The sequence below is a fragment of the Bos indicus genome, chromosome 6, assembly GCF_029378745.1.
Source record: "Bos indicus isolate NIAB-ARS_2022 breed Sahiwal x Tharparkar chromosome 6, NIAB-ARS_B.indTharparkar_mat_pri_1.0, whole genome shotgun sequence".
Taxonomy (NCBI): Eukaryota; Metazoa; Chordata; class Mammalia; order Artiodactyla; family Bovidae; genus Bos; species Bos indicus.
The window spans coordinates 66474034-66500950 of NC_091765.1; the positions used below are offsets into that span (position 1 = coordinate 66474034).

General features: G+C 37.8%; 1 protein-coding gene across 1 annotated transcript in view; it reads left to right on the forward strand.

Moving 5' to 3' along the window:
- GABRB1 (gamma-aminobutyric acid type A receptor subunit beta1) overlaps positions 1 to 26917 on the forward strand; it is a 465239-nt gene that overhangs the window by 172600 nt on the left and 265722 nt on the right. Inside the window, exon 4 of the mRNA XM_070791385.1 lies at positions 2235 to 2455. Coding sequence (XP_070647486.1) covers positions 2235 to 2455 — 221 coding nt within the window. The remainder of the gene's footprint in view (positions 1 to 2234; positions 2456 to 26917) is intronic.

The following is a 26917-nucleotide window of genomic DNA, read 5'->3' on the forward strand; positions in this document are numbered from 1 at the left end:
GATGCAAATGAGAATGTTAGCAATTGAGAAGAGACGTGTACATAACCCTGTAGGTTCTCTTTTTCTGTTAAGTGAAGGTAAGGTGGAATGAAGTTTCAGACCTGTAAAAGGGATATTGTATGATTAATAGTGAGCAAATGTCCTTCTCATTGAACATGAAAGAATTAAATTATTTGTTTCTGAGTAAACAATGTAAACATTCTTGAATATAGTGGTTAAAGGACATTGGAACTCATTGTCCAGAATAAATATTGAAGACAATATCATTTAAGATATTTCAGAAATGCATTAATATCCATATAGGGATCTAGATGAAGTACAGTTGACCCAGATGTAAGACATGAGCAGAGTCAATGAACCCGTGAAGTTGCTCAGTCATGTCTGACTCTTTGCGATCTCATGGACTGTAGCCTACAAGGCTCCTCCATCCATGGAATTTTCCAGGCAAGAGTACTGGAGTGGATTGCCATTTCCTTCTCCAGGGATCTTCCTGACCCGGGGATCAAACTCAAGTCTCCCACATTGCAGGCAGACACTTTACCATCCAAGCTACCAGGAAAGCCTGATCAGAGTCAATGTTTCTCAAATCAGTTCAGTCACTTAGTCGTGTCCAACTCTTTGCGACCCCATGGACTGCAGCATGCCAGGCTTCCCTGTCCATCACCAACTCCTGGAGCCTACTCAAATTCATGTCCATTGTGTTGGTGATGCCATCCAACCATCTCATCCTCTGTCATCCTCTTCTCCTCCTGCCTTCAATCTTTCCCAGCATCAGGGTCTTTTCCAATGAGTCAGTTCATCACATCAGGTGGCCAATGTATTGGAGTTTCAGCTTCTGCATCAGTCCTTCCAGTGAATATTCAGGACTGATTTCCTTTAGGATTGACTGGTTGGATCTCCTTGCAGTCCAAGGGACTCTCAAGAGTCTTCTTCAACATCACAGTTCAAAAGTATCCTTAGCTTTCTTTATAGTCCAACTCTCACATCCATACATGACTACTGAAAAAACCATAGCTTTGACTAGATAGACATTTGTTGGTAAACTAATGTCTCTGCTTTATAACATGCCGTCTAGATTGGTCATAACTTTTCTTCCAAGGAGCAAGTGTCTTTTAATTTCATGGGCTTTTCTTGTGGCTCAGCTGGTTTCTCAAAGAGTTGTGTGTGTGTGTGTGTGTGTGTGTGTGTGTGTGTGTGTATATGTATATATAAAACAATAGCAGTATACAGAATTGTGCAGGAGTTATATTGTGTTTTCTTAATTGTTGCTAATGCATTCAGCTAAAGCTATTGACAGATAAATGTCCTTTAAAATAAAAAGTGAACCATCTTTTTTAATGATATTGGGACCCACAACTTAAGCCTTTATGATGTTACTGTGACCTCATATTCTTTTAATGGACAATTTGCCTGGTGGCTCAGATGGTAAAGAGTCTGCCTGCAATGCAGGGGACCTGGGTTCCATCCCCGGGGTTGGGAATATCCCCTGGAGAAGAGAATAGCAACCCACTCCAGTATTCTTGCTTGGAGAATCCCATGGACAGAGGAGCCTGATGGGCTACAGTCCTTAGGGTGGCAAAGAGTCAGACAAGACTGAAGCAACTGAGCAAGCACACACACACCGCTCATGTCTGTTCTCAGGCCAAATGAGTATCTCCATCCACATGTTCTACATAAACTGCTTTTGACGACTGATAGACAAGTCATAATTTGCTAGAAAAATCCAGATAATGGAAACTGATAACCTTTATAAGGCAAATAACGCTGTTCATTCAGAAGGTATTTACAGTTTAGAGCACGTCTTTTCCTTTTAAATGCACCCATTTTTAGTTATTATTTAATAAATACACTCCTTCAAAATAGTTCTATAAATACAATGTCCAGAGGTAGATATTTGTGAACATAAATCTCTAAGTACAACTTCTCTTTACGGCCTTCCCCATGACTTTATCTTCAAACATTAAAATTCGATTAATGGATTTATCCTATATTGGCACAAATGATTCTGCATGCTCTAGTACTTCTAACCTGTTGGTTGCCTTATACTTGGAGGTGCAACTCACAGCATATTCAAATGTAACCTCATAGCAGGCCTGCAGAATGCTGAGTCTCTGGGCATCCACAGTACCACATACTATCAGGTTCTTAACAAAAAGGCTTTTAGCTGAAGATAATGATGATGATGATGGTAAAATTCTTTTTTTTTTTTTTTTTTGGTTTCCTTTCTTTTACAGGATTATACTCTCACCATGTATTTCCAGCAGTCTTGGAAAGACAAAAGGCTTTCTTATTCTGGAATCCCACTAAACCTCACACTAGACAACAGGGTGGCTGATCAACTCTGGGTACCAGACACCTACTTTCTGAATGACAAGAAATCCTTTGTGCATGGGGTTACAGTGAAAAATCGCATGATCCGCCTGCATCCTGATGGAACAGTTCTCTACGGACTCCGGTAAAGAGCTTTGTGTTTCATATTTTATTGCTGTTGTGCGTGTTGTTGTTGAACTTTTACTTTTGGAAATGGGCAGAAGGGAGAAAGGCAAGTAGGTAAATATGTAGACTCTCTAATCTTGATAATAAAATTATATTAAAGTTCAGAAAAATCTCTTTAGAACTATTTGAGCTAAAGCTAGACAACTTTGTCCATCAAAGGTAAATGATTTGTTCTTATCTTTAAATAATAAACATAGTAATAGGAATATGTTTTTGTTAGACAGATTTCACATCTAGTTTACTCTTGGTTACATCTTTTTTAGGCAATTGCTTGATTATCTCAGGTCTACCCAGACTCAATGTTTTCTGGGTATTCTGTGTAGCTACTTGATTATGAAATTATTATGAATTTAGAAACAATATTCTGAAGAAATTGGAAAATATTTTGTTGGTGACTCTGAGAAGATTCAGTGATTTCATTCCCTTAAATTTATGTGTTTTCACTTTTTTTTCATATATATGATCCACTTTAAGTTAATTGTTCTGTTTCTTATGAGGTAGGGGTTGAAGTTCATTTCTTTTCCATATGGCTATCCAGTTATTCTAGCCCTATTTATTGAAAAGTCCTTGCTTTTCGCATTATATTGTGTTGGTACCTTTTGAGGATGAGTGGGGTCTATTTTTAGGTCCTATTCTGTTCCTTTGTTCTCTATGTCCATCCTTAGACAGTATCACACTATTTAATTACCATATCACACTATTTAATTACCATATCTATAAGGTAAGTCATGAAGTCACATAAGTCTTTCAATTTTATACTGACTGTTTAAGATTGTTTTGGAAATGCTAATACCTTTGCATCTCACTATATAACTTCTAGGATCAACTTCTCGATTTCTACCCAAAAAAGTCTGTTGGAATTATAATTGAGATTGTATTGAATCTCTACTTCAGTGCAGAGAGAACTGACAATTTAAAGTTATGAAGCTTTTTAATCCATGAATATATCTTTATTTATTTATCTTTATTTTTCTCAGCAATATTTTTCATCATACTGTGTTTGTTTATTTTTTTAAGAATCAAGTATAAAAGAGGTCTTGTATACTGATAGAGGTCTATTACTAACCTTCAGGTAATTAAAAGTTTACTAAAACTTTTAGGCTACAATTCAAATCAGCTTCTAGTTTTACCAGAAAATACCTGAATTGTAACATATTGTTGGAGGATATGAAGCGTGGTGGTTCTTTAACCTTTGTTGTCACCTTTGTGATCCCTTTGAGAAGCTGATGGAATTCTCCTATTGTTTTAGAGTGGTCATAAGCCCCCTAAAATCCTTTTATATAGCATCAATGCCAAGCTAAAACTGTACTTAAGGGCCAAAAGTCTACAATTAATGTGTATCTGATATCTGAAAACATATGCAAGTGAAAAGAATGCATCTGTGATAAAACTTTTGAACTTAACCTACTGGTTGGTTATTTAGTTGATAGCTTTGGTCTTCCTGTGCACAGTGACATAGTATCAATTGATCTTGGCAAAATGATCTTTGGAATTTTCCCACCCTTTCAGTACTCAAGGAACTGTCAACTCCAGTTAAAAATCTCTGACCTAAAGTCCTCTCAGAAAAAATGATGAAATAAATTAACAGGTCTCTTGAGTGTATTGATATTACTACAGATACAATCTACTAATGCAAGAGCACAGTGGTAGTCATTAGTGATGGTCATAACACTGGACTGGAAGAAGCACAAGCTGGAATCAAGATTGCCAGAAGAAATATCAATAACCTCAGATATGCAGATGACACCACCCTTATGGCAGAAAGTGAAGAGGAACTAAAAAGCTCTTGATGAAAGTGAAAGTGGAGAGTGAAAAAGTTGGCTTAAAGTTCAACATTCAGAAAATGAAGATCATGGCATCTGGTCCCATCACTTCATGGGAAATAGATGGGGAAACAGTGGAAATAGTGTCAGACTTTATTTTTCTGGGCTCCAAAATCACTGCAGATGGTTATTGCAGCCATGAAATTAAAAGACGCTTATTCCTTGGAAGGAAAGTTATGACCAACCTAGATAGCATATTGAAAAGCAGAGACATTACTTTGCCAACAAAGGTTCGTCTAGTCAAGGCTATGGTTTTTCCTATGGTCATGTATGGATGTGAGAGTTGGACTGTGAAGAAAGCTGAGTGCCGAAGAACTGATGCTTTTGAACTGTGGTGTTGGAGAAGACTCTTGAGAGTCCCTTGGACTGCAAGGAGATCCAACCAGTCCATTCTGAAGGAGATCAGCCCTGGGATTTCTTTGGAAGGAATGATGCTAAAGCTGAAACTCCAGTACTTTTGCCACCTCATGTGAAGAGTTGACTCATTGGAAAAGACTCTGATGCTGGGAGGGATTGGGGGCAAGACGAGAAGGGGATGACAGAGGATGAAATGGCTGGATGGCGTCACTGACTCGATGCACATGGGTCTGAGTGAACTCCAGGAGTTGGTGATGGACAGGGAGGCCTGGCATGCTGCGATTCATGGGGTCGCAAAGAGTCGGACACGACTGAGTGACTGATCTGATCTGATCTGATGTAGCTTCCATTCTATATAACTAAGATACAAAGTGATGAATTATCCTCATAAAGTTTTCTGGGAGAATAATTATATAGCCCATGACCCAACTTAGTAGGCTGATGGGCCCCAATGTATATGTCCACTGTATGTGATCTTTCAACCATGTATAAAAAGTTTGTTTTTTTTTTAAAGCAACTAGATTTTTTGCAAGTAAGAATGTGTGTGGCAATTTCAAAAATTTTTTTTTTTATTGGCAGTCTCTACCAATGGCAATGCTGCAAAAGAAGAAAAATAGTTGAGAACCATGAAGTTGAACATTTGAACCTCATTTTAAATTAAGAAAACTGAGGGCCAAAAGGGGAAAGGGCCTGATCTAAGGGACAACAAATGATAGAATTAGGATTAAAGTCCAGATCTTGATTCCCATAAGAATGATGTGCTTTTCTCATCCCACTGTCTTTCAGATACACTTAAAGTCAATACCTTCTTCCAAGTTGCATAGCATTGCTCTGTCCTCTTTGGAGCCAACCCATGACTTTGTAGCCAGGAGCCTGGCAACAGATCTCTCAAAGAAAACACAAATCCTTCATCTATTATTTGATCTCTGATCTCTTTCTGGCATCAGTTTTCTCCGTAAAAGCCTCACATTAGTTCTAATATATTCCCCCTCCTCTGTCTTTCTATCTCTTCCCTCACAGATTAGGTTTTCTTTTCCCTAGAGGTTATAAATGTCCTGGAGAAACCATAGGTATAACAAAGAAAGCATGGCAATCTGGAGTCAGAGGATCAAAGTTGGGTTCATTCTCTGACTGCTTGACCTTAAGTTATAAACTGAGCCTTACTTAGTTTTATCAGGTGCAACAAGGGGCTAATAACATCTGATTCATTATTGGGAAGTTTTTATGAAATAATGAATATGTTGCTGATGTTAAGTCACTTCAGTCGTGTCTGACTCTGTGCAACCCCGTAGATGGCTGCCCACCAGGCTTCCCGTCCCTGGGATTCTCCAGGCAAGAATACTGGAGTGGTTTGCCATTTCCTTCTCCAATGCATGAAAGTGAAAGTGAAGTCGCTCAGTCGTGTCCGACTCTTAGCGACCCCATGGACTGCAGTCTACCAGGCTCCTCCGCCGTGGGATTTTCCAGGCAAGAGTACTGGAGTGGGATGTTAATACATGTAAATACTAAGCTATATTTCTTTAAAGTTATTGTGCCTGATATAGCCTTACTATGTTATAAGCCTTAGTGGAAAAGCTGTACAGTAAGGGTGTTTCTCTAACTTCTACATGTGTCAGTGACAGAGATACAATTGTTCAATTAAGAAAGCATTCACTGAGTGCCTAGTATGGACAATATACCTATTATTCTGTCCCTGGGATTAGTTATCCAGAAACTGGGTAGAAATTTGTCATTGTGGTAGAGTGGAGGCACCTGGGACTTTGAGTCAGAGACACATGTGGCCCGACTAGTTCGTACCTTTCAATAAGCTATTTCCTCTATGAGTTTCAGATTACTCAGCCTTAAAGAGACAGGGATTGGACAAAATCATTCCTAATTTCTCTCAAATCTCAATTTCATTGCTTCTATGATTCTATATCATGGCTTATTCATTTTCAATCCTCTGATATAACATTTCCTAGGCTTACACAGGACAATCTTCACTTTTTTCTTTGTAGTTGCTTTTTCAGGAATAATTGCCATTGTCACTTCCTAAGCTCATGCACCAGAAAATCCTTGTAGTATAACATAGGTATTGACATAGTTATGACCATACCAATTCTAGACAAAGAATCAGGAGATTGAAACTTCTTGCCTTATCCATAAGTCCAGCTATAGTCATCATGAATTGAGATCATGTATCAATGGGGTTTTTTTAAGCAATTATGGTGTCAATGGGATTTTCTGAATGTACCTGAAAGGCCCTTTAATCAGGAATTCCAAAGTCATAAGACCGTGTCATTAAATGGATTCCACATTTTGCTATATTCAAACTCAATGTGAGATGCTATAACTTAGTTTATGTAAAGACCCAAGAATAGAGTCTGTTTGCTATTTTTGTGAACTATGTCAAATCATATTTTACACACCAGAGATGGCACATGGTTCTGTAAAACCTCTAAAATAAGAGAGTGGTGTCTGAAGAGGTCTGCTGCTACTGTGCAACAGGCATTCAGCACAGAGAAAAAACTACTTTCTGTTGTGCTTCTTAAGCTCAGATTTCCTTGCTGCAACAACATGTGTCATACCAAAAAATAACCCTGCAATCATTATTACTTCCTCTTCCACTTTTCCAGGAATCCGTATAAAGGATGGAAGTCTGTGATGTGCTGTAAGATATGGCAGGCAATGGGATTTGTCCATGAGCCCTGAGCTCTCCACCCTGCTCCTCTCAAGGCATATAATGTCACTTCTTTTCTTACTCAAAGTGAAGACAAAATATCAGCTGCCTCAATGTCACACATCAAATCCTTAATTCTGTCTGTCCTCCCTTTCTTTCATTTAACTCTGAGGAAGTTTCTCTCTCCTTTCTAAGGCTTATCTCTCCACATCCGCATTTAATCTTATTGTTGGATGCTCTTCAGATTTTGCTCTCTTCTTTATTAAATCTTCCCCTGCTGGCACCTTCACTTTTCTTTTGTCTTCAAGCACGATTCCTCGAATAGCTTTGGTTTCCTCTATTTCTTCACCATCCATCTATTCTGTAGTCTCCAAAGGCATGGCTCCCACCTGTGTTCCATTTCCAAAACAGCTCTGTCAAAAATTACCAGAACTATTGCTGGTTCTCAGTCTATAGTCTTGACCTCTCTGGATGATTTTAGGAGTATTAAATTGATTGACCTTGACTTCAGAATTTCCAAGCGCAATTTTTTCATTATTCTTGTTCTTGTGTCTTTTTGCTGTTCTATCAATGTTTTTTGTCTCTGGTTGTGAATTAGATGGGTTCCTTGAATTTTGAGCAACTCGTTGAATTTAACAGCTTAAATACCTATATTATGAAATCATTGAGATTAGAAAAATGTTTTTAATTGTTTGCCAGGCGTCTGTATGTGGAGGGTTGCCCTAACAGTTATTACTGACATGACGCCTATTTTGCATTATCTGTTTTCCCTAAAATCAGCTCTTCCTCCTTACTCAACTACTAACAAAAGGTATCAGCCTCATAGTCAATAGACATAGACGTGTAGGCATCTTTGACTCTCGACCTCTTTTGTCCCAAGATACAATCTGATGCTTCCTCTCTATCTAGACCATTGCCATTTCCAAACCACTTCCATCACCTCAGTTAACAGCTCAACTCTCTGTTACTCCCTGGCCAATTTCCTATTTTAATTTTACTTGTTCTCATCATTTTCATCATATTCTTCCTACTGTGCATGTCAGATCATATCAATCCCACATTTAAAAAAAGATAAAAACAAACCAAAAATATCTCTGCAGTCCCCATAAAATTAAGTTTTCATTCTCCTGTCTGGAAACTGAGACCCTGTGCTTCTTCATATGACCAAAATGTCTTTCAAACATTTCCTTTCTTTATGAAGCCTAAACTTTTATAAAACAACTATTTCTCTAAACACATCTAGTGCATTTCAAATTCAAGTAGATCATAAATTTTTTATAGATCATACTTATACTAAAACTATTAGTTCTTGACTTGAAATTCACATTTAACTGGGCATCCTGTATTTCATGTGGCAACCCTCCAGCCCTGCTGAAATGTCCTCTCTTCTTTATTCCCATTTAGCTTCCCCTACTCCACCACTTCTTCATCTCTCTTCTTTCCTTAGAAGCCTCTCTCAAACCCCATTTTTTTTCATGAGGACTTTTACAGTATTCTCAACCAGATAAAAACTTGTTCTCATCTGATACCTTACTTCACTTTAATCTCCTAAAGGCCCATGAGATTTATAACTCTCTTAGGATGTATTATCTTTCTGTGTCTTGTTTTCCTGTGATGCAAACAAGATTGTATATTTGTTGAAAATCCAAACTGTATTTCTTTCAGCTTTGTATCCTCTTTCTCAAACCAAATAAATGTTTGAAAAATTGAAATGAAAATTTGTAAGATGCAGTGACTTAACTCACGATAGTGGTCAGCTGCAACATTTCCTATGTCAAAATGATGGCTTTTAACCAAAGGGCCATTATCGCTATTAATGACCAGATGTGTTCTGCCTCTTGTCCAAACATGATCCAGCTGGCTGAAAAGCAGATTGCCTCTGAGGCCTCGCCCTGTGGGTGCTTAAAGATTGTGTTTATCTTTCCTCAAAGATAGAAGGCATAGAACAGCCTAATTCTCAGAAGACATTTAGTGGTGTACTTAACTGCCTTAAAATGCTCTTTGCCTCCCTCTCCTAACCCTTGCCTTGGCTTTTCTTTGAGACTTTCGCAATGTTATTTTCCTGCATCTCCTATCAAAGGTGACCTTTCAAGGGCTACATGAGAATGAGGAATGGAAGGGGTAGCTTAAAGTCTTCCAGCTCCATGTGGGCTCACACTGAGACTCCATATGTTGCAGAGTGTGGATGTGGGCTTGTGTGCACCCGCCGTAAGCACATACAGAGTAGGATGTGCGTGTCACATCATTCTAACTAATACTGATAACAACTGTGTCAGGAATTCAAAGAATATCCAAGTATATAAATAATTGAAGTTATCCTATACATCAAGCACTGTGCTAAGTGCCCTACCTATATTGTCATATTTAATTTTTACCATAACACTATGAACTTTGTACTATTATTATTTTAACTTTACAGATATCAACAGTAGAAGAGTGAACCTAATTTTTCCTGTCTCATAATTTGTTATTAACTTTTTAAAAGCAGGCCCAAACATGTACACACCTTGCATGTGGCTGGTAAATTTATCTAAATTTTCTTTTGCTCTGCTGCTAAGTCACTTCAGTCGTGTCCGACTCTGTGTGACCCCATAGATGGCAGCCCACCAGGCTCCCCCGTCCCTGGGATTCTCCAGGCAAGAACACTGGAGTGGTTGCCATTTCCTTCTCCAATGCATGAAAGTGAAAAGTGAAAGTGAAGTCGCTCAAGTCGTGCCCGACCCTCAGTGATCCCATGGACTGCAGCTTACCAGGCTCTTCCATCCATGGGATTTTCCAAGTAGGAGTACTGGAGTGGGGTGCCATTGCCTTCTCCTTTCTTTTGCTCTAAATGTTTCCTATTCCTTTATTTTCTCCCTAGAAAGTTTTTTTTCTTGAAGATCTGTGCTGTTTTTTGTGATTGTTTCCACTTGTTGTACATGTGTTCTTTTATGCCCCATATATGAGGCTTAATCAGATCCAGATTAATTATTTTGTTGTGCTTTGGTGAGACTGCTTCATAAGCCAGGCATAATATGTACTTTTATCAGAAGACACAAAATGCTTGCCTATCTCTGTTTTTATGATGTGAATGAACTTTGATATGCTGATTTAGGCAATGACAATCTGAAGTACCCATTATCAAACTTCTCTTAATTTTATATAGCAGCATTTGTTTGCTAGGGCTGCTGTAACGAAATGAGTGACTTAGAAATTTGTCGTCTCAGGCTGGATGAGACAAGCACGTGACCTCACATCCGGCGCGGGAGTCCAGAGCTAGCAGCTCGCGCTCTCCTGGCCGCTCCCTGGCATTTAAAAAAAAAAAAAAAAGAAATTTGTCGTCTCAAAGTTTTGGAGTCAGAAGTGTTGCTTCCTATCAAGGGCTGTGAGAGATGGATCTACTCCAGGTCCCTCTCCTTGGCATACAGATAACCGACTTCCGCCTGTGTCACTTCCTTCTGGTGCCACCGTGTCCCTTTTTATATAAGGACCCCAGTCATATTGGATTAGGGCTTACCCTAGTGATCTACTTTAATTTGACTACTTCCGTAAAGACCTTATCTCCAAATAAGGTCACATTCTGAGGTACTGGGGATTAGGGCTTCAACATACGAAATTAGGGGGACCGATGCAGCCCATAACAGTAACAGTTTTAGCAGCCACTGATCGTCTTTGCCCAAACCTATTTAGAGCTTACATAATGACAATATTCTACCACTCTTTCCTTATTTATTAACTAGATTATTCTCTAAAGAACTTCCTCTCACCAACTGTTTGACTGTCTGGAGGTCAAGTTGGTTCAGTGAAGGTAAGATCAATGCTTGATGGTTCCCTTTATTTAGCAGTTTTCAAAACAAGTTGTTTCTCTAGAACTCCCCACACATGACCACTAGGTGTGGCGTTTTGTTGTTTGTGTGTTTATCATTATGAAGTCACTGGTAATAACAAGTATGTCTGTATCAGTCCACTGCAGCTATTGTTCTTTTTGATCCTGTTTGTCTTACCTTCAGCCAGCAGCAGCCGCTTTGAGTTGGCACCTGCATTCTTTCAGCATGACCTCAATAGTCATTGATAGCTTCCTTGCCTTCTGTCACATCAGCTTGTATTGATAATTCTGTGTCCCAAAAGAGGATAAAATACGTCATGAGTTCATATTGATGTTTCTAATTCAAATTTAGAATTTCAGGCCTTCTATTCAGCCTCTTTGATTTTATTTTTTGTTTCTTTTCTTTTCTCTTCATTGAACATCTTGATTCTTAACATAATAACATGATTATTTACTTTGTCCTGCTATTTGTAATTATATCTATATATGTATGAAAGTGAAAGTTGCTCACTTATGTCCGACTCTTCGCAACCCCATAGACTGTAGCCCACCAGGCTCTTCTGTCCATGGAATTCTCAAGACAAGAATACTGGAGTGGGTAGTCATTCCCTTCACCAGAGGGTCTTCCCAACCCAGGTCTCCTGCATCTCAGGTAAATAGCATAGCTATTTACCATCTGTGAATAGCTAATAGTATGTATAGTAGCTTTTAAACAGAAATATCAATTGTTACTGTCCTGTATTTAGCATTTTTTTCCTGAAGATCATTTCTAGGAAGACAGTTGTCCATAGAAGATGCTTTTGTTGCTTACCATCGTAGAAATGGAAATAATTAGAAGGGGCACACAGCATAAATGGGAACAGTTCTGCCAAGTGTGTGCACTTTATGAAATGTACACAGCTTTGTCAGGTTCTCTTAAACATATCAATGACTCCAAACTCCAAAGAGATGCTTCTTAAGCTTCAGGTTTCAGAAATGAATCAAATGTTTACCCAAAACTTGTGGCCTGATGTGGATTTTGGGAACTCCATTGCTGTATTTGCTTACTAGCTCTACTCTGAATCGATTTTTGTGATGTTCTTGACACTCCCTGACCATGAGCTATGCATGAGAGTAAAATCAATGGCTACGCTTAGTGAATATAAAAGAAAACAGGGTTTTCGACTATTCCTTGAGGGATCATCTCTTCCTGCCTTGTTTTTCATAATAAAGCCAGGTGAAAATTAGAAGCAGTTATCTTGATAATATAGATTAAAAAACAACAATTCACTACTATTTATTTTTAAAGCAGTTTGGGGGTCCTAAATGTTTCATATTAACTTTGTATATTGATTGTACACCCTGAAAAAAGAATCTCTTTCTTATAGACTTCCCGTGTAGAAACAGTTATGATTACATTCTAGACTCCTGGGTAGATCATACAGGGATGACTGTGAGATGGGCTGGGAAAAAATATTGTTGAGTCGACTCCAGGGAATGAATATGTGGGCTGATGCAGTGTTTGCAGAGGAGGACTGGTTGATATTGACAAATGCGTTCTGTTAAGAGAAAGAAACGAGTTACTTCAAATGGAAAAGAGAAAAAGCAGGGCATGCATAAAGAACAGGTAGCTCACTTTATTAGAAGGAATGCCTGCAGACTCTGTAATTCCCACTGAGGAAGACAGTATTGTGATTCCCCTCACAATGTGGTTGACTTATATTTTAGAATTTCATCAGTGGAGTACAGAGAAAGCTACTTAAAATGTTCTCCAGTGCATAGGCTCTTATTTTTGCCTCTCAAAGTTTTTATTTTTAATACTCTTTATTCACTTATATATGAAAAATTTTATGATTTAACGATTTTTGTTAGGGTCTCCTTTTTAATAAATATGGTATTATGACTGATTCAAATACTAAATGAGCAATTTAAATAATTATACACTACTGATACTATTTTTTGGTCATGTGACCTGTAGACATGCCATTATGATTAAACCTCCATCATTAAATTGGTGTAAAAGATTAAGTAAAAACAGTGACCATAAATTATCTAAAAAAGAACTACATCTCCTCAAATTCTTAATCTTGATTGAGTCAAGATTAATGTGGAATAATGTTAAATGTATATGCTCAAGAAAGAAGAAAAAATGAAAGAAAGAGTGAAGGAAAGGAGAAGGAAGAAAGGAAAGACGATAAGAACGGTAGGTGGGAGGGTGGAAAGAGAGACAAAAAAGGCAAGTAAAACCCAATATCTTAGAAATATGTCATGAACTTTAGATCTTTGCTATAATGTTACCAATGACACCAAGAATGGTGGAATATTAGACTTTGACAATCCCGCTTCATTTACTTTGGAATTTTCTACCTGGCTTCTTCTATTCTCTTCTCTTAATTCTATCCTGCAGCCCACTAGCAGATTTTTTTTTTTAAATAAAGCACCATTGTGTAACACCTCTCTCCTGCTCAGGAACTTATTGACTCCCAGTTACCCACCACGCCAAAGCTTCTTTCCAGATATTTGTGACACTTTACAATTAGATTACCCTTGCCACACAGCCTCATTTAAGATCTTGCCCAAGCATGAAGCTTTACACTACAGTATGCGTTTCATTTCACTTTCCCTAATTATTAGACTGATTCTTATTTCCTAGCCTCTGGTCAGTTGTTCCCCTTCTTTTTAACTCAACAATGAAAAGTATTTCCCTTTATTTTTAACTGTATATTGCTCATAGTCCAAGACCCAATTGAGAGATCACTTTTTTTCATAAAATCTCTACTTTAACCCTCACAGGTCTCCTTCTCCATAGTTATACAGATCTTGGAACCTCTTTTGATATAGCAATTATGAAATGTCCTCTCCAATTATTAACACATTGTTTCACATGTGTTAATCTCATCTCCTCCCAAGCTGTGCAATATTTTTTTAAATAGTCCATTTTTTTATATTTCTTTCCCCACAGTGCATACAACAGTTAGCATGTACTGAGGTGTCTCAGTGGTAAAGAATCTGACTGCCAATGCAGGAGACACAGGTTTGATCCCTGGATCAGGAAGACTTCTTGGAGAAGGAAATGGCAATCTACTCCAGTATTCTTGCCTGGGAAATCCCATGGACAGAAGAGCCTGGCGGGCTACAGTCCATGGGGTCGCAAAAGAGTTGGACACGAATTAAACGACATCAGAGCAAATGGTACACTTACCATTTTACTTATTTATTTTTAAACCTCAATCTTGCTCTTAACGCTATATCTCCCTAACTATGGTTTTGTGTAGTCAGGTTTGCTAACTTTTAAGGAGAAAGCTTACCCTTATATGAAAATAGGAACAGTATGAAAATGAAATCTTTACATGAAAAAGATTAGTTTTAATGCTTAAGATTCTGCTGTACCTCATGCGCAGAGGGCATCTGGCTAAGAGTGAGTGTAAAGCATGTTGAGATATGAGGAATATATACAATATTATGGGTGATATTTATTCTCTTATTGCCAACCGATAAGTATGTGCATGGACGTTTTCTCTCCAGAATATTTCTTTTAGAAAGCTATATGTTTAGTCCATTCTAAGAAAATATTCAAAGTATTTTCACAACTTCTCTTTAGGAATTTAATTTGAACCCTTGTCTAAATTTAAAGTAGTAGCAAATCATGACCTTGAAGGTGATTATTAGAAATAAATAAGAGTGGGAATAAGTGAAAGTGGGGCTTCCCTTGTGGCTTAGCTGGTAAAGAATCCACCTGCAATGAGGGAAACCTGTGTTCCATCCCTGGGATGGGAAGATGCCCTGGAGAAGGGAAAGGCTAAAAGTAGTAGCAAATCATTACCTTGAAGGTGATTATTACAAATAAATAAGAATAGGAAATAAATTTGTAAACAATATTGTTGGTCAAAGCTGGGTGATACACACATAACTAATTTTTGTTGTATTTCATTAAATAGCTATAAGTAGCTATATTCCATGGAGAAGGAAATGGCAACCCACTTCAGTACTCTTGCCTGGAAAATCCCATGGATGGAGGAGCCTGGTAGGCTGCAGTCCATGGGGTTGCTAAGAGTCGCACACGATTGAATGACTTCACTTTCACTTTTCACTTTCATGCATTGGAGAAGGAAATGGCACTCCAGTGTTCTTGCCTGGAGAATCCCAGGGACGGGGGAGCCTGGTGGGGTCTCTGGGGTCGCGCAGAGTTGGACACGGCTGAAGCGACTTTGCAGCAGCAGCTATATTCCAAATGAGAATTTAAAAGTGTTTTTAGCTAAGGAAGTACACAAGTCAAATAATATTGTATTTCATCAATGGGATCAATTTTTTTGAACTTTTAATTTTATATTGCAGTGGTAAGGGACACACCTGCCAGTCCAGGAGACATAGGAGACTTGGGTTTGATACCTGGGTCGGGAAGATCCTCTGGAGGATAGCATGGCAACCCACTCCAATATTCTTGCCTAGAGAATCCCATGGACAGAAGAGCCTGGTGGGCTATGGTCAATAAGTTTGCAAAGAGTTGGACATGACTGAAGCGACTTATGTGTACACACATAGCTGATTAACAATGTTATGCCAATTTCAAGTGGACATCAAAGGAACTCAGCCATATATGTACATGTAGTCATTCACTCCCAAACTCTTCTCCTATCCAGGCTGCCAGATAACACTGAATAGAGTTCCCTGTGCTACACACTAGGACCTTGTTGGTCATCCATTTTAAATATAGCAGTGTGAACATGTCAATCACAAACTCCCTAACTATCTCAATAGGATCAATTTAAGAGTCTAAACTTAACTGTATTTATTATACTCATTCTTTGCTTCCCCAGTAGCTCAGCTGGCAAAGAATCTGCCTGCAATGCAGGAGACCCTGGTTCAATTCCTGGGTCAGGAAGATCCACTGGAGAAGGGACTGGCTACCCACTCCAGTATTCTTGGGCTTCCTTGGTGGCTCAGCTGGTAAAGAATCTGCCTGCAATGCAGGAGACCGGGGTTCCATCCCTGGGTTGGGAAGATCCCCTGGAGAAGAGAAAAGCTACCCACTCCAGTATTCTGGCCTAGAGAATTCCATGGACTATACAGTCCATGGAGTTGCAAAGAGTCAGACAGGACTGAGGAACTTTCACTTTCATACTCATTCTTTAGCTCACATGATGTAATATGACCAGAACCAGATAGAACTATTCAACTTCTATCTTACTTCTATCCAATCAGATAAGATAACTACTAGAAATAGCAACTATTCTAACAGAAATACAGGGTTCAGCACAAGGTCAGGTCTCATCTAGACTATTTTTTTCAGTCCTCAATAATTCATTTTGAGAACAACATTGTCAATCCAGAGAAACAGAATATGATGGCAAAGGCCTTGGTACTCTGTCAATATGCAGATAATGAGGTTTAAATATGCTTTGAAGATTATCACTCTTAGATCTTTTTATCTTTAAAGTTATAGATGAAATACTAATATAATCACTTGTGTTTAAAAATGCAAAAACACAGAAACTACAGTTTTAAATAATATTTGAAGAAAACAGGAGGAAAACGTAGAAGGTACTAGGGAGGAAACTCATTTCACCCACGCTGAAAATAAGCCTAGATAAGGAAGAAATATGATAACACACCTGAAGTATTTGAAAATCTGCTATTTCAAAGAAAGCTTAAATTTACCATGTATTGCTTCCAACAGAAGATCAATGGCCAACACGTGAAACTTTCAAGGAACATGTCAGTTCTATTTGCCTACCTTGTGAGCCTATGTGGAAAAAGTTCACTATATATTCAAAAATGGAATTAATGCCATGTTACTAGTATTTCTTCAGAAGTAGGTAGGCTAGTGGAAGGAAAAGACCTTGAGCTTTAGAACCAGAAGAACAAGCCTTACCATTTACTGATTGCATGCCTTAGGACCACTTACCCAACCTCTTTGAATCTCTCAACTTCCTCATTTATAAAATGTCTGTGGTGGTACATCTTTCAGATTTTTGTGAGAATGAATATGTAAGGTGATACAAACAGTGTTTTGTGTGTGTGTGTGTGTGTGTCTGTTTTGTTTTTCTCTTTCCCTTCTCTCACGCTAGCATCTCCATTACTAAAAATGTTTAGACAGAGCTAAAATAGAGTATAAATACATGTCAAAGATACTACAGATGGGGTTCCACCCTGAATGTGAGATTGATTAAGTGGATTACTAGGTGTATCTTGACTCCACATTGTTATAGAACTAAGGGAAACATTATTCATAGAGATTAAAAGCATCGGTGCTGGAGACATGCAGTCCTTGGATAGAATCATGTACTTCTCCTCATTATTCAGCCTTGGACATGTCAATCAACCTGTCTATGCTACAGTTTATCCAACCGAATTATAATATTTCTAATGGGGCATGATTGTTGATATAATTAAATGAGAAATGCATTTAAAATGCATAACAAAGGGCTTGTCATATAGTAAGCACTCAATGAAAGTGAAAGTGGCTCAGTCATGTCTGACTCTTTGCAACCCATGGACTGTAACCTGCCAGGCTCTTCTGTCGATGGAATTCTCCAGGCCAAAATACTGGAGAAGATAGCTGTTCCCCTCTTCAGGTCATCTTCCCAACCCAGGGATCAAATCCAGGTCTCCTGCATTGCATCTGACCCACCAGGGAAGTCCAAGAATACTGGAGTAGGTAGTCTATCCCTTCTCCAGAGATCTTCCCAACCCAGGAATCAAACCAGGGTCTTCTGCATTTCAGGTGGATTCTTTACCAGCTGAGCTACCAGGGAAGCCTGAAGCACTCAGTAAATGGTATCTATTCCTGTGCAGGTTCTTTACCACTAGCGCCACCTGGGAAGCCCATTCCTATCCTTAGGGACTGCTCCATGGGCTAAGAACCTATCTGTTTAAAGTCTTGTCCCATTTCCTCGGGAGGTACTGCTGCTTTTATGATTAAAGGGAAAACTCTTTCATGGCTCTAATAGAATCATTTGGATTAACTTTAGTGATATCTGGTCCTGGCCCTTTAGAATCTAGGTTTGTTCAAACTGGACAATGAAGAGGCATTTCATTCTTTTCTATGCTCAGAGTTTTTTGAGTCATTCGATTAGTGGAGCCAGAGAAGAATGAAGCCATTATCTTCGTGCAGGAAACTGTTATTGCTCATTATTTTCAGTATTATGTACTTTCCTCTTTTGTGTCGCAGGATAATTCTGTACCAAGGATACTGTATGTGCTGAAAATATAGAGTCACATTTATTCCCCCCATATAAAAAGGCAATGAGGGATGCCATTTTTAGAAAAAGATAATCTTTGAAGATCAGCCTCCTTTGTGTCTTTTATCTAGAAATACACATGCCAAATGAGATGCCAAAAGATTTGGTTTCTGCTAAGAAGCTTAAGAAAATTAGGCACTACGGTTGAAAGTATATAGCATTTATGGTTTAATACAGAGAAAATGTAGTGTAATGAGTTGCTTTGTTTCACACTCCACTTTCATGTTGAATTTCATCTCCAACTTTATTGCAAGAAATTTAAAATATTACTACTACTTCATGACTGTGAGAAAATAGACCATAGTCTTGTCGTTTGCCTTCTCTTAAATGGATGTTTTACTTGTTTTCAGTGTCTGAGGAGGAGACAATAGCAAAATAATTAGCCTATATGATATGCCTTAAAGAAAATGGACAACTAATGTTCAGTCAAGTAGGTGTGGTACTAACAGAGCCGTCTCTGGAATACCCCAGGGTCTGAAATGGTTCTGACCTTTAGGAGCTGCAAGAACAAATTTGGGAAGAGGTACCTAAATGCTCACCAGTCTGTGCACTGATTCAGTTCCCTAGTTGTCTTCCCTTTCCCTAGCTCTATTAAGGGAATCAAAAGTTGACACTGGGATCAAATAAGCCTAGACTCTGAATCATGGTGCATCTGCTAGGACTTTGGGATCCATCCACTAAGGGAAGATCATGAATTCAATTTCAAGTTTGGAATTTAAGGAGATCTCAATCCTCCTCTATAAGCCAGAGCCAGTGATGAACACCTGGAACACAGCAAAACATGTTCCCTCCCTGTTGTATATTCTGTATTTTCTTTCTATTCGAAATGTTGTAGAAGTGGAGTTAAAGCTCCTCATTGTTCTAGCAGCGCTTCAGGAACAAAATCATAGGTACCGGTGGTAGGAATGTGGCTCCCTCTGGAATTACAATAGAATACCACAACTGGTATGGCAAACGAAGTCGAAGGTAATTCTAATTAAGTTATCTGGGCCTCTGGGGGGACCATGCCCCCCCTGCTTATTGCTATGTGCCTACTTTTAAGAACTGGGAGGGCAGCATTCAGCAGAAATTACAAGCAAACCCTCAGCAGAAGACGCAGAAAGGTTTAACTGGGCCTTGCTGCAAGCTAGGTGATCAGCTTTTGGCAATATTCTCAAACTTTATGAATCTCAGCTTTCTGCTTTGAAATGTGGAAACTGAAAATAGCAGCTACTTAATCGGGCTTTCCAGAGAATTAAAGGTGAAAATGCATGTAAAACAGTATATAGCCTGGAACGTTAGTAAAAATTCAACAAATAAGTATTGTCATTATCATTAGCTGGTTTATTATTTCCATCCTAAGATTGTTCAGTGGAAATAAGAGATGTGCTTATCCATTAGCTAGTCAGTTAACCTATGCATTTGTTTAATACTTCAGTCTCCAGATACTGTTGAGAAGTCACTGTACTAAGTGCTGTCATAACAGAAAGTTTCAAGATCATTAAAAAGGAGAGGAAAAAAAGAGTGAGGCATATTGTTTCTAGGATGCCTCTTCATCCATCACCCAGCAGCATAGGAGAGACGCTCCTCTTGGTTAAATCATCTCTTCCCCACAAGGAAAATGCATCGAAATGCCAAGACTGGCATTAACATCTCTGATGCTCTGAACAGACACTCTACTCCAACCCATGCAGTAGAGGCCAGGGTGTATTATTTTTTTCTTGAGAGTTCAGGTGCTAACAAAGAATGGCTAATACGTTTTAAAAGGATCTCCTTTCACAGATACACACAACAATAGTGCAGAAGCACAGGGCTTAAGTCACAGTCATTTGTTCTGCTTAAAATTTTTTATGCAAAGAAAGAGACTCCCTGATAGAGGGAACGTACTTTTATACAAGTGCGTTGTGGTCACAGAGCTGCTGACCCAGTAGAAAAGATGTCTTCCAGCAAACACTGTTTCGAAGTAAATTTCTACTGTGGATACTCCGCTTTCTCATTGACTTACTTGGCTGGAAATATTATTTTTTGGATGTAGTAAGCGTCATGTTAAAATTGAAGCAACACATCAAGTTGTTATATGTTCAAATGGAGAAAAATACTTCAGATAAAATAATATTAATGTTAAAAAATGACAAGAATATCATAAGGTATTCACATCACAAGACAAAAAATAATAACAACTATCCTCTAAAAAGTAGCCATTTGCCTCATATTATTTTCATACTGTTTCTATTCTAGAGAAGGCAAACCTCCAAACAGTTATTTGGCTGTCTTTTACCTAGCATTTGGAAGTTTACATTTAAATGGGTTTAACTTTCAGAGATTTCATTTGAGCTTTATGATATCTTTCTAAATATCTTATTAAATTTTCTATAGTTTTGTATGGGAAGTAATAACTATTACAATAGTAACAGCTACTTTTATTAAGTGATATTAATTTCAAAGCACAATTATAATTTCATTAATATTTGCACCAGTTCTAGGAGGCAATATTATACTTCCTCTTACAATGAATGAGGAAACTAGAGTGCAAAGAAGTTATATAACTTACTCAAGGACACTTTACTACAAAGCCCACGAACTTTACCAGAATAGTATCTGGTCTTGTATTGGAGGTTTACCCCACTGTCTGTGAAAGTATCATTACCTGGCTATCAGCTAGTATACGTCTGAAAGACTACAGATGAATAATTTATCATAGATATCATCTGCTCTCTTTCTAGTTTAGTTATTAAGCTATTGAGCAGTATTTTCATCAGGGATTGTTAAGACCTCACACATTATTAATCTTATCAAAGTTCATTTCATTGAAGGACATTAGCCAGCTTCTAGAATTTGTCTGTGATCAATCACTCCAAATGCTGTTCAGTGCTGATTCTTTAGTTTATTCTTTTAGCTCAGAATCCTGAATTAAACCATCCAAAACTAAGTGTAAAATGTTCCAAAAAAGGCAGTTTATACACTGTATGTCAAACCTTCAATACTCTGACAATCGAGTCTCTTTTGATTTTAGGAAAGTTTGTGAAAATAACAGAGTTTTCTATTGCTCACTTTGTAAGCATCTGTGAATGAGACATTAGCATGGTAACTGTCCTAAGATCACTGCACATATTTGTTATATTATTACTAATTTATGTTGTGTTCACTCTTGCTTCTTTAAATCCTCAACTTCCCTTTCATCTTATTTTTCTTCTTACTGGAATATAAGCAACAGGAGTCTGGTTTATACATCAGGGAATATCTTTATTTCATCTGGTTCCTTTGGGTATAGAATTCTACTTTTAAAGATAATTTTACTTGGAACTTTGGAAGTTCTTTTCCTCTGTCTCTTAAATTGTATTACTAATTATTTTAAAAGAAAACCTCATTCTTTCTATTATACTTTAGAATTTTCTCTCTGTCATTGATTCTACACTGCTTTGACTATAATGTGCCTTGGTATTAGGGTTTTTTGGTGATAATTTATTTCTTTTTAAGCACACTCACATTCTAAGATATTTTGTGTTGAATAGTTTATTAATTCTAGTAGGTTTTCAGTTATTTTATCTCAAAATATTAGTTTACCACAACTCTCTTCATTCTCTCCTTCTATAGCTTTTATCAGGCTTATGATGAAGTTTCTGAATTTATTCTATTTATGTTTCTTAATATTTGTATAATTTCTGTGCTTCTATTTTGCTCTGAATTTATTCTATTTATGTTTCTTAATATTTGTATAATTTCTGTGCTTCTATTTTGCTCTGAATTCTAGAACATTTCCTCAACTCAATTTTTTAATTCAACAGTTCAGGCCTCAGTTGTGTTCAATGCTCTTTGGCTCATTATTTGGAACTTTCATTTCAAAATCAACATATTTTTAATTTCCATTTTTTCTAATGATTCTTTTCCATAATAATCTAAACAATTTTTATTACTCCATCTATCCTTTTTCTCTTTTACCTATTTACAGTAATAATTTTATATATATATATATATATACTAATTATATAAATTGAAGGCCTTTCAGACTGTAGTAGAACACATTGGCTAAAAATATGAACAGTAGACTTGGATGCTGCGTTCTAATCTTGGTTCCACAGTTTAGAATCTTTCCCCTCTTGAGTAGTTCCCTTTCAGTTTCCTCATCTATAAGAGAGTGGAAGTAATAGTATCTATCTCATATTATTGGTAGGACAAGGACACACACATACACACACATTTATATATACAATACAGTGCTTGGTACATAATTAGTGCTCACGACTAGCTGCTGTTGTGTTTATTATGGGATTGCAAAGAGGTGGACACAACTTAGTGACTGAAGAACAACAGTTGTGTTTATTATTATGGTTATGGTTACTGTTTTCCTCAAGTGTAATCTATTTATACTATTTATGCATAGTATTTGTTTTCTCTGTGTTTTTAGTTAAGTTTGAGTGTTGGCTCATCTTCCAAGGAGGAGTACTCCTTTAAGCATCCTGGGTTTGAATGACCTCACAGAAGGAAAGGCATGTGGAAGCTTCAGTCCCAGACTTAATAGAGGGGAGTGGCTATATCCAGAAAGTTATCACATTTCCCTCTGTCTTTTGGACCAGGCACAATCTGCTTCTCCTCTAAAAGCATGGAGAAGAGGCAAATTCTTCTTCCATTCATGTCTTCCATGGAACCCCCACCTTTCCTCATTCTCCTAAACTTTGGAAATGGAGGGCCATGTAAATATTTTCCTTTCCCCCAAATGCTGCTTCTAAATAATTGGATGGCTGCTCTCTTTCTATATCTGTCTATACCATCTTTTTTCAGTCCTTACAGGCATTGACATATTCCCATGAAGTTATGGGTACTTTCCAACACAACTCACATAAATCACAATTACAATGTTTCATTCTATTCTACCTTCAATCCAATGGGTTCTACATCCAAGTAGATAATACTATGGACCAGTTAACTTCTAAGTTCGTTGACCTCCACCTCAACTCATATCAAAAGCATACCAGAAAGTCTATAATTGATCTACATCCCTTGTTACTTTAATCTCTTCATCCAGTTTTCTACAAGTCCTCAATTGGAAGTTCTGCCTTAATAGTTATTCTAGTTCTTGGTCCCATCCTGATTACTCACATCAGACTCTTATTCAGTCAGGATGCCATGATTCTCCACTAAACATTCTACCCTATCCAGAAGGCTAGTGGCCAACCTTGGTTACTCTAATAATCTACTTCCTTTGTTTCCATTCCTAGATACCAAACCAACATTGGAGGAAACCACTATTTATCATCCACTTTTTCTATAACTCTCCCACTCTACCCAAACAGGAATCCTTTTACTCATTAGTCATCTCGTAATATGTTATGTTTCCAACTAGATTATCCAGGTTACTGAGAGCAGAGACTCTATTTATACACATCTCTATCTCCTTAAGAATTGGTATATTAAAATATATAATATTGTTTTTAAATGAATAAATGAGTGGTTACATGGATGAATGAATGGTTGGATGGACAGAGGAATAACTGGATTTTCCTCCAAAACAATAAGAACTTTGATGTTCCACCTCACCTTGCTTCCACCTCACTGTGAGTCATGCACAGTAGTGGTAGAACAGCTTTTAGCCCTACACAAAAGCCATGTCAAGCCCTGCTCAACTCAGCCCTTCCTCTGATTTAGTTTGGTTCCTTTTAACAACTTTGGTTGTACTTCTGTGAACTAGATCAGACTACAGAAGCCAGTTCCAGTTCAAAGGGCCAGATAGAAGATAAGCTATACTCAGCTGAGGTTACCTTGACTTGGTTTTGCTCCTTGATCAGCAAACCTTAAGGATACGGCTTGGTATAACCATGGCTCCCAGGTGTCTCCCTTAACCATTACAATGATATAAAGCTTGGTGGCCTCAATGGTCCATGATGTAGAAGAAAACATAAGACTAGAGAATCCCAGACATGCAGGGATTTAAATATTACATCTCTTAGGCAGTGTAGTTGGAGAGCATGTTAGGACTTGAAGATCCATCCTGTTACCACAAAATAATTACTTTCCTGCATTGTAGTTACGTGTTTCACTTTTTACTTCTTCCTGAGCCATTGCTTGAGTTACAGGGCAGACAGACAGACCTGCTTTCATTCCTCTAAGCATTAAATTCATTTTCACATTTTTTTTTGGTTTATTTACATGGTGTCTAAAAGCATGTTCTGCTTATGTTCACAATGTTCTTTTCATTTTCTTTTGCCAAGGACTCATTTTCTTAATGTTTATCTCTGTGAATCTCTAATGATGACCAGTCCTTTGAACATAAAAGTTAACAAGATCCTTCTATTTTTCCACTGGGCACAATTCCTCACAAAATCATTTACACTGTAGAGCTCCTCCAGCTCTTGCAGGATAAAACGGGTTATCTTCCTTATCTTAACCCCTTTCCTTCCTAAGTAAAGTCCTAGAAGGAAGTAAGAATACTGCTTCTTGGAGAATGTTTATACCTCCATTCCACTATCGAGTAAAAGATCATGACTTCCATGAGATCAGTCATATAAAGGAATGAATTCAATTTCAGTCTCAAATCTAAAGAAAAACATTAAAACTTTTTGATAATATATGGATATATAAATGGAATCACCCACTGTTCACTCTTCTTGGTGTAAGAGACAGTGTAGTGTATTACTAAGCACTGTGATAGAATCATATTAAGCTATGTTCAAGTTTTAATTCTTATTACCTGTGAAACTTCTGAGCACAGAAACCTGCTTTCTTTTTTTTTTTATATATATTCCTAAGTATTTTATTCTCTCCTTTGCAATGGTGAATGGAATTGTTTCCTTAATTTCTCTTTCTGTTTTCTCATTATTAGTGTATAGGAATGCAAGGGATTTCTGTGTGTTGATTTTATATCCTGCAACTTTACTATAATCATTGATTAGTTCTAGAAACCTGCTTTCTGAAAGTAAAATGTTCCTATGAAATCTCTCATAAGCCAGGAAGCAATTATCTTAGGACACATCTTGCTAATGGATGCACAAAATAAATCAAGATAGAGCACAGATGTTCACACACACACAGTTAAAAGCGATGGCAGCCTGATGCTGAGTGTAGTTCCCAGGAAGAGGCTTGGTGTTACCACTCTCTCTACTTAGATGTGGCTGCCTTTATAGGCTGCTGCAAAACCTTTGCTGAATGCTGTTTTACTTTTTTGCTTTTTTTGTAAAAGCAAAAATCATCTTCAAATTTCTTTTGGTTAGTGAAAATAGGAGTTGATCTTTAATGAAGTAGCATAAAATGAACTTTTAAAAAGTGGGAAATACCTGTATTCATTCTCCCAGCACTTCAGTTTTCTCATCTGAGGATGCTAATAACATCAGATCACAAGATCTTATGTTATGTATCATGTTCCTTAGAAGAAAAGCTATGACAAACCTAGATAGCATAGTAAAAAGCAGAGATATCACTTTGTCGACAAAGGTCTGTATAGTCAAAGCTATGATTTTTCTAGTAGTCATATATGGATGTGAGAGATGGATGATAAAGAAGGCTGAGCGCTCAAAAAAAAAAAAAAAAAAAGGCTGAGCGCTGAAGATTTGATGCTTTCCAACTGTGGTGATGGAGAAGACTCTTGAGAGTCCCTTGGCTAGCAAGGAGATAAAACCAGTCAATTCCAAAGGAAATTAACACTGAATATACATTGGAAGGACTGATGTGAAGCTCCAACACTTTGGTCACCTGATGTGAAGAGCCAGCTCATTGGAAAATACTCTGATGCTGGGAAAGATTGAAGGCAGGAGAAGGGGCAACAGAGCATGAGATGGTTGGATGGCATCATCAATTTAATGGACATGAGTTTGAACAAACTTCAGGAGATGGTGAATGACAGGGAAGCCTGGCATGCTCCAGTCCATGAGGTTGCAGAGAGTTGGACATGACTTAGTAACTGAAGAACAACAACAATCGTATGTAAAACATCTGGCAACTAGTAAGAGTTCCATGAGTGGTAGTTATCAACCCCTCTTTTAAAAAAATGTCAAGGGATGAAAACAGTGATCAAAAATTGGCCTGCAAATCAAAGCTCTTAAAATGGCCTGGCAGAATTCCTGAGAGCTGACAGCAGCAGCTTGCTGATCTCTTTGGAACATGGTCCTTCTGTTCAGATGTCTCAGAAAGGAGTATCATGCATGAATATGCTGTACTTAACCAAGGGAAATCATCAACTGGTCATGACTGGCTTATATATAGCTTTTTACAGAAGGTCCCCAAAGTATTTAACTGAATGTCTTTCAAGTACTGCATGAATCCCTAATATTGCACCAAAGCTGAGTATATCTCTCAAAATGTCATAATAAAAAGTTATTGCTGAGCCATGAAAGGTGCTGGGATTCTTGGCCTCTGGAGGAAAGGAATTCAACCTGGGGCCAGTGATGAGGCTTGATCGCTCAGAGCTTTAGTGTAATAAAGTTTTATTAAAGTATAAAAGACAGAAAGCTTCTGACATAGACATCAGAAAGGGAGCAGAAAGAGTGCCCCCCTGCTAATCTTTAGCTGGATGTTGTATAGTTACTGCTGCTGCTACTGCTGCTAAGTCGCTTCAGTCGTGTCCGACTCTGTGCGACCCCAGAGATGG